The following is an 8,770-nucleotide window of genomic DNA, read 5'->3' on the forward strand; positions in this document are numbered from 1 at the left end:
TGATGTTTGTAAATTTCGAAATATGGAAAATAATTTCTCATTTCAACTTACGCTTGAACGCGATTGTTTTTCCAACTGCGAAACATATAAATGTATTTTTTGGTAGCAAACGTGTTAACGACAGTGTTTCCTCACCCCATACGTTCCTAACTGTGATCACACGCACGATCCACCATTAGTATGCCGAATTCGAACCAAAGTAGGAACATAGAAACCAAAAAAGGAGAGCAACGACGTGGAACGTTCATTTTTCAATCAATTTTTATCGAATCGTCTTGATCAAGATATTTAATACAATTTAACAGTGAACCTACCGAATAGAGTGCAATCGATTGGCATGCAACGCCTCATAAAACTGAGAGCATCGAATTTATTTAGACTTGGTAGAATTTTTACTAGAATTGTTGCTCCAATAATTTAATCAATCTTGTGAAAGTGCGTTTACAATTTTTATTATTGCAAATTGAGAAACCGGTTATTTCACTGTGGTAGATTCAGTGTTAAGTCATTTGCTTTTTTCTGAAATTAGGATCAATATTAATGACTCAGAAAATCGAGGACTTAATGACACAAAAAGGTCAAGAAATTAATGACTCAGAAAATCGAGGGCTTAATGACTCAAGAAGATCGAGGGACACAGTTTCGATATTGATAAAACAATTACGATGACAGAAATGAGCAATAAGTATCTGTATAATAAAATTATAAAATTATATAATTATATTTTTCAACATTAAACAGCGTCTCTAAATTTTATTTTCATTTGATTAAAATCGCTCGAGTTTTACGAAATAACCCATTACCCTCGCCGCAGTTAAAAAATCGATAAAGTTAATAAAAATACCTGGACATAGAACTGAATTTACTATATTATTAATTATCTTCAAATTTCTCAAATTTTTGGAATATCAGCTGAATGAACTAAATAATATTTTTCGACATTAAACCGCATCTCTAAATTTTGTTTTCATTTTATTAAAATCACGATGAGATTATAAAAATATCTACATAGAACTTTTACTTTAACCTTTATCATTATTATTAACTATTTTCAAATTTTACAAATTTTTGGAATATTAGCTGGATGAACTATACGTACAACACATATTATATAAATAACAATATAAGTATAAACGAGAATATACATATTTCTTTTCCAAAAAAAAGGACAACGGCGGGTACTGGATTAAAACATTACGATCATTTAGTGACTGAAAAGTAAACGAAAATCTTTTCTGAAACAAAAATAACCTGTTCCAAACAAGTCCCTCAAGTTCCACCAATCACGAAAACCCACCTTCGATTAATTCACTAAACCCGAAATAATCATCGCGACGATCCGTCGAGAGCAAAAACGTTTCACGATCGTCGGGAAACAGAGAGGATCGCGGGGATAGATGGATGGATAGCAGAGAAGGGTTGGTTCGCCGGTAAAATTTCAATCGGCGTTTACCCCGAAATCAGTAGAACGGACGGGTGACTTATCAGCCGACAGTCAGCGGACCGAAAATGGCCGCGCGGGTCATCGGCGTCGGCGATCTTCGCCTCCCGTGCAATCGCGTTTAAATATTCAGAAGCTGTCCTCGCCGGCACAATCGTCCCTGTCGAATTCGGCCGTCCGTGGTTTCAGCCACCACGGCGACCGGATCTTTAAATACCGCGGCCGTCCGCTTTCCGATCCGCGGGGCCGGATTCGACGACTCTCTCTCTCTCCCCAGTAAATCGGTGACACGCGGCGACGGGTTCGACCCATATTTTGACAGACTCAGGAATAATTCGTCGCGCTTCCACCGTCTAACTATATCGGGACCGCGGAACGGAGCAGGCGGACCGATCCGATCCGATCCGACCCCGGTCCGTTTAACTGACGTTGTCGCGGCAACGCCCGGCAAAGTAATTGATCTTATCCGGTTTAATAGATGATCGGATACGTAATCCGATGGTTCCGAATGGCAGAGGTCGGACCGGATATCAGCCCTCGGAGACTGCGGACAAGGTCTTCTTTTTTCCTAGCCGAGAACACTACGCTTCCCGTTGAAGCCCTCAAGGATTCCATTACATCTCGAACTGGAATCGAGAGAAACAAGACGAGGGAGATGGTACAATCGATTAAATATCTACATTTACACGGGGGGGGGGGGTTAAATACGTTTCGATACATCGTCGTCCGCAGTCACCAACCGGGCCATAAACCATAAAATCGGGGAGGGGGTTTGGCTAACGACTCATCGACCAGCGAAATGAAAAGTGTCGCTAAGGGGAGAGGGTGAGGGGGGTGGAGACCGACGGTCCCCAGGGTTTTTCTTTAACTCCGTCCCCTGAAACGCGCGCGGATAACCGCGAAGCCGTCGTTCGAGTGTCTCTGCACAATAACAACGAATGACCGGCGTTTCCAGCGCCACTGCACCGATTATAGAACAGTCTTGAAACGTTCGGGCAGAGGCGAGCGCGGGGCGTTCAAAGGAGGAGTTGACGACGCGGTGAGTAGTCTCTTGAAATCCTTTGGTCCTTCTCGCAGTCCTCTTACGCGCGTACGCGATGCTCTCACGTGCGGTGCTCGCCGGTTTGCACGGACACCTCGGAGCCGATGATCATGCCGCTGGTGAGTATGTTGGCGGCGGTGGGCAGCACCAGGGGACTGGGCATCGTGAGAGATGGTCGGAGCCTCTCGGTGAGGGCCAGCATCACTTGGCAGTGCAGGTGCTGTATGGTGGCCAACAGGTTCAGATTGGTGTCGATCAGCCCGGTGGCCGGCGAGTATCTTTCGCGCTCGACGCTGTCGATCTCGTCGGCCGGCAGAACGGTGATCTTCTGCTCGGACTCGGACTCCTTGATCGCGGCGGCCTTGTTCTTCTCCGCCAGCAGCAGCCTCTGCTGATGCTTCAGGTATGAGGTAGTGATGGGAAGACTGTAGTCTATGGGCGTGTTCTTCGGGTCCAGGCCGGGACTCCACGGCCTCGGCAACGGCTGGGTGGGTTGAGGGGACGGTGTCCTGCCTTCCGGTAACATCCTTTTCCGCTTCGACGAGGCTGAGCTTCTCGAGCTAGCCCGGTCCGACTCGGGCGTCCGCCTGGACTCCGGCAGCGTCTCCGCTCGGTCCGCGCTCGGCAGGAAGCTCCCCGTCACCGGCTCCTTCTTCAGCAGGTTCGTGATGCTCAGAGGATTGTACTTCTCTTCTTTCTCCTTCTCCGGCTTCTCCGCCGGCGTCGACGTCGCGGTCGTCGTCGTCGTCGTCGTCGTCGCCGTCGTCGTCGTCGCGACCGAGCTGCTCTTGTGATGCTTCTGGTGCCTGTAGCTGTACAGGCCCTTGCTCTCCCCGTGCTGGTGGCCGCTGTCCCGCGACTTCGTGCCGCTCTGCGACGCGGACGTCGTCGTCAGTCCTCCGGCTGTGTTCGGGCTCAACGGTGTCGGCGGCGTCGTTAGGGACGTCGCGGCGCTGCTCTGCTGGCTCGAGATGTTCGTCGGGCTCGGCGTCCGCGGCCGTCGTTGGCATTCCGTGCACCCCAACAGAAATCGCGTTACCGCCTCCCGCGGCAGGAACGCGTACGTTTCCGTGATCTGCAACGAAACCGGACACTCGTGTGAGAAATGACAATCGATTGAGAAGACCGGTTCTTGCGATTTTCGTCGCGTTGTACGAACGATACCTGACGCGCATTTTGCGTTGGGTATGGGCTTAGCGGAGATGGGATTGGGTTAATCCCCCTGACGTACTAGTTTCATTGCGATTAGTATGATTAGGTAGTAAAAGGTAAGATTAGAATATATAATATAGTAAAATTTAGAAGGAAAAGGGAATACAATTACCATGATGGGATTGACCCCTTGTCGTACAATTTTTTTGCGATTACTATGATTAGATAGTAAAAGGTAAAATTAGAATATATAATATAGTAAAATTTAGAAAGAAAAAGGAATACAAAGAATATATAATATAGTAAAATTTAGAAAGAAAAAGGAATACAAAGAATATATAATATAGTAAAATTTAGAAAGAAAAAGGAATAGAAAGAATATAGAAAATAGTAAAATTTAGAAAGAAAAAGGAATACAAAGAATATATAATATAGTAAAATTTAGAAAGAAAAAGGAATAGAATTACTATGATTGGAATTTTTATAATTGGATTAACCCCCTTGACCTACTATTTTCTTTGCGATTACTATGATTAGGTAGTAAAAGGTAAGATTAGAATATGTAATATAGTAAAATTTAGAAAGAAAAAGGAATACAATTACTATGATTGAAATTTTTATGATTGGATTAACCCCTTGCTATACTATTTCCTTTGCGATTACTATGATTAGATAGTAAAAGGTAAAATTAGAATATAGAAAATAGTAAAATTTAGAAAGAATAAGGAATGCAATTACTATGATTGAATTAACCCCCTTGTCGTAGCACTTTCTTTGCGATTACTATGACTATATAGTAAAAGGTAAAATTAGAATACATAATATAGTAAAATTTAGAAAGAAAAAGGAATGCAATTACTATGATTGAATTAACCCCCTTGTCGTAGCATTTTCTTTGCGATTACTATGACTATATAGTAAAAGGTAAAATTAGAATATAGAATATAGTAAAATTTAGAAAGAAAAAGGAATGCAATTACTATGACTGAATATCTTCCTGACGACATTTGCAGTAACTTTTCTCTTTACAAAAATTTTCTCCTAATCGTCGTTAACGAGTTATTTAACAAAAACCATTGACCAATCAGAGGCGAGCTCTTCTGCCGCGAGGCGTCCGAACCAAACGAACGATACAATAATTCTCATTGCGAAATTTAGAGAACAGGAAACGACTTCTAATAGACTTCTCGATAGCATTCCCCACCCCAATATCAAATATTCAATGATGCGCTTCGCAGCGAAAGGGTTAAGACTAGAAGAGCCGGTCATCGCCGAGAGAGCAACCGCGCTCCGATTGACAAGCGTCGGTCCGAGGACCGCCGTGATGAAGCGAAGACCTATTTCAAGCGCGTTTTCCCGCGGACAGAAATAATTTCACGCGGAGACATTCGTCGTCGTCGTCGTCGTCGTGGATCGGCGGAAGAGCGCCACGAGAAGAAGAATTAGGAGGAGAGGGGGTTCGTAGGTACGGTGGAAACGGCGCGGAGTGACCCCTTTCCTACCTCTGTCAAACGTCACGCGGAGCCGTTTCACGCGGAACCGCCCACTGGGGAAAATTCATGAGCAGTAACGGAACTTTGATGTCTTTGCGAGGAGGTATTTAGCCGGAGGGATGTTCTCTGCCTCTTAATAGGAAACGTTTCTCCCTAAGGAGGTGGAGGAGCGGCATAACTTAATCAAGGATGGGAGCCTCCGAGCCGAGAAAGACAAAGGTTCCCCCCCGTATACATATATATATGCGCTCGCTCGCGTGCACGTGTGTGTGCGTGTGTGTGCAGAAAGACACACAGCTGCGCCGGAACGGAGAGGATAATTTGATAAGATTTACTCGAAGCTCGTCTCGCGAAACGAAAAAAGGTCCGCGGGTGAGAAAACCGTGGTAATGGCTTTCAGATCAACGCGACACCGTAACCGGTCTATGGGAATCCACCTGGACGAAACCTTTGACGTCGCTGTCGGTGAATCCATAATTGTTGCTTAAAATACGTTGGAGACAGCGAAATGCGGAAGATCGGATACGAATTTCGCAATTGGCGGCGTTCGGTGGCTAACAATGTTAACCCCCTTGCGCAATGATCACTGTGACGGCTGCGCTGGATAGCGCCTCTTTGTTCGTAATCTTTAGGCTTTAACCCTTTCGCTGCGGAGCGCGTTACTGAGTAGTTGACACCGAGGCACGGAATGCTGCGAAGCAGAAGTCGTTTCTTGTTCACTAAATTTTACAATGATAATTGTTATATTTAGCAATTTTTATATTTAATATTTAGTAGTTTTTATATTCAATATTTAGTAGTTTTTATATTTAATATTTAGTAGTTTTTATATTCAATATTTAGAAGTTTATTATATTTAATATTTAGTAGTTTTTATACTTAATATTCAGTAGTGTACTATATTTAATATTTAGTAGTTTATTATATTTAATTACATTCTACTTCGTTTCAGAATAAATTAATAATAATTAGTAGATTTTGCGTGAAATCTCTGTCACATTTTATTTCAGATTCACAATTCAAATGGCTTCGAGTGCAAAGGGTTATAATTTTGGTAACCAGAAAAGCATAGCTCCTGTTTTGTTATAGCGTAGGCGTGAAAGAGACGCAAAGGTGTTCGATTCTAATTTCGCCGAGTGTCGGGCTTTATGCTGTTCGAATGAAGCCGAAGGAAAAGCGAATAAAGGCTCGAAGAGAGACAACTCATTGTCAGTTTAGCGATCGAAATCTTCAAACAGTTTGGGGTGCGCGGCGTAGAGGGTCGCGGAATGCGAGGGTTGCGGCTCCGTGTAAGAGGGTGCTGATTCGCGGCTAATTGATACTTAGCTATCCGGGTAATTTCCTTAACCGACACGGCAGCCCGTTCCCTGCGAAACTCTTTTGTCAACAGCGGGAAAATTATAGAAACTTGTTATCGGTTCCTTTCTATTGTTCAACCCTTCGCGCTGCGACAGTGAATTGATTCTTCTATTATTAACCCTTAGCACTCGATCAGCCATTTTAACTGTAACTTTAAAATAACTTTTCTGACGTACAACATTTCCATTTTATATGACAGAATGTGTTTCATGCATATGAGATTGAATATTGTAACTCGGGCAACGACAGTTATATATTTTTAAGGATTTTTCAAATCTAATTTTTCATAATGTAAAAATTATTTTCGGACCTACTGTAACAATTTTATTCGTGCCTCAGAGTCGCCACTCGAGGGCAAAGGTTTAAATACAGATTAAATACGAATTAAATACAAAATAAATACAAATTAAATACAAATTAAGTAGAAATTAAATACAAATCGGAAAGAAAATTTAATACAAATCAGATACAAATTTAATACAAATTAAAAACAAATCAAATACAAATTAGAGACAAATCAAATACAAATTAAAGACAAATCAAATACAAATGAAATACAAATTAAATAAAATTAAGCGTCGAAAGGGCAAAATGAAAGGTCAAGCAAAAATACCCAGAACATATTAAAAATCAAGAAATTAACACATTTATCTCCCAACCCCAGTTATCGAACAAACCAACCACGGTGTCATCGACGTCGATCGACGAGCTAAAATCAAGCGCAATTAGTCGATTGGATAAGTTGCAAAGTGGATAGGTCGGTCGAGTAGAAAGGCGGGAGCGGCAACCCAATTTTACCGCGGCTCGACTCGGCCACCGAGGCGCTCTCGCGACGGAACGCGCGACGGCGGGCGGGCGGGATGCTCCGCGATTCGATGAATCGCGGACTGGGTAACGTCGACTTAAACGTAAAACGGTTTCACGGTCGCGGGAGCTCGGCGGGGGTGGGTGGCAGCGGCGGCTGCGGCGGAAGCGGGGCGGTACGCGTGCGTGCGTGTGCGCGCGGCCGTCGAACGTGCCCGCGCGCGAGTGTGCGTGTGTGTGTGTGTGCGAGTCTCTGCGAGAGTAAGCAGGCAATGTGCAACAAGTGTCCTGAGGTTTTGAATCACAAGCAGATCGCGGCGGTTGAGAGAGAGGAAGAGGAGGAGGAGGAGGAGGAGGAGGAGGACGCGCGGCGCGGTTTGGATGGGGTGGGCGCGGACGACGGGCTGGCGGCTCTCGGCTCGCGGGGGTGGAGAGAAGCGAAGAGAAGCGGGGGGGAGAGCGGAGGGAGACGGGAAATGGGGCGGCGGGAAGGTCGGAGGGTTACGAACGGTAGAAAGAGGAGAGAGCGCGGACCAACGGAGAAAGAGGGCGAAACCGATCGGGAGGGTGGGAGAGAGGGTGGGAGAGAGGGTGTCGGAGAACAGATATGATAGCACGAAGAGAGAGGGAGAGAGAGAGAGAACGCCAACGCGCGGCCAGAACACGTGAGATGACGTGTGGTATCGAGTGTTCGACGCTTGAATGCCTCAATGCCTTCCCTCGGGAACGGTAAATATCACGTGTCGCGGCCCGGTCATGCAAGAATTCGGCGTGCGCGCTGACGACACCGAACGAATTTCGGGGTCATCGATGCGCCCGTGTATCATCCCCCCCGGGGGAGGGAGATAGCTCGTCGTCGGATCGATTGAATTCGGACGACACCGGATACGATCTGCAAAGATTGTTTCTATCGCGGTGTCGCGGAACGTTTTTAGCACACGATACGTGATTCTAAAAATAGGCTTAACACGTCGAGTGCCGTGTCAGTCGCCGGTGACTGACGCCGAGCTTTCCGTCAGTCGTCGGTGACTGACAAGTCTAAAATACGATAATAAACTGAAAAATTTACATTGTCTTAAGTCGTTATCTAAAATTCATATAAAGTCCACTTAATTTTTATTCAATGTGGGATTTTATTTATCTTAGTTTTCAGAAAACTTTAATGGATTTTATTAAGAATTTTATTAAATATTGCGCTTCGTTAACACGTTGCGACACGTTGAGTGCCGCGTCAGTCACCGATGACTGACGGAAAGCTCGATGTCAGTCGCCGGTGACTGACAAGTATAAAATACGATAAACTGAAAAATTTACGTTATTTCAAGTCGTTATCTAAAATTTACAAGTCCCCTTAATTTTTATTTAATGTGGGATTTTATTGTTAATGTACTTGAACATAGTTCTCAGAAAACTTTAATAGATTTTATTAAGAATTTTATTAAAAATTGCGCTTCGCATTGCTGTGCCACGCGCGCGCGG

The 8,770-nt window shown here is 44.4% G+C and overlaps 1 protein-coding gene across 1 annotated transcript in view; it reads right to left on the reverse strand.

Moving 5' to 3' along the window:
- Positions 1–990: 990 nt before the first annotated feature.
- LOC144469766 (uncharacterized) overlaps positions 991–8,770 on the reverse strand; it is a 78,328-nt gene continuing 70,548 nt past the window's right edge. Inside the window, exon 3 of the mRNA XM_078180365.1 lies at positions 991–3,558. Coding sequence (XP_078036491.1) covers positions 2,545–3,558 — 1,014 coding nt within the window. The 3' untranslated portion in view covers positions 991–2,544. The remainder of the gene's footprint in view (positions 3,559–8,770) is intronic.

Source organism: Augochlora pura, chromosome 5 (assembly GCF_028453695.1).
Source record: "Augochlora pura isolate Apur16 chromosome 5, APUR_v2.2.1, whole genome shotgun sequence".
Classification (NCBI taxonomy): Eukaryota; Metazoa; Arthropoda; class Insecta; order Hymenoptera; family Halictidae; genus Augochlora; species Augochlora pura.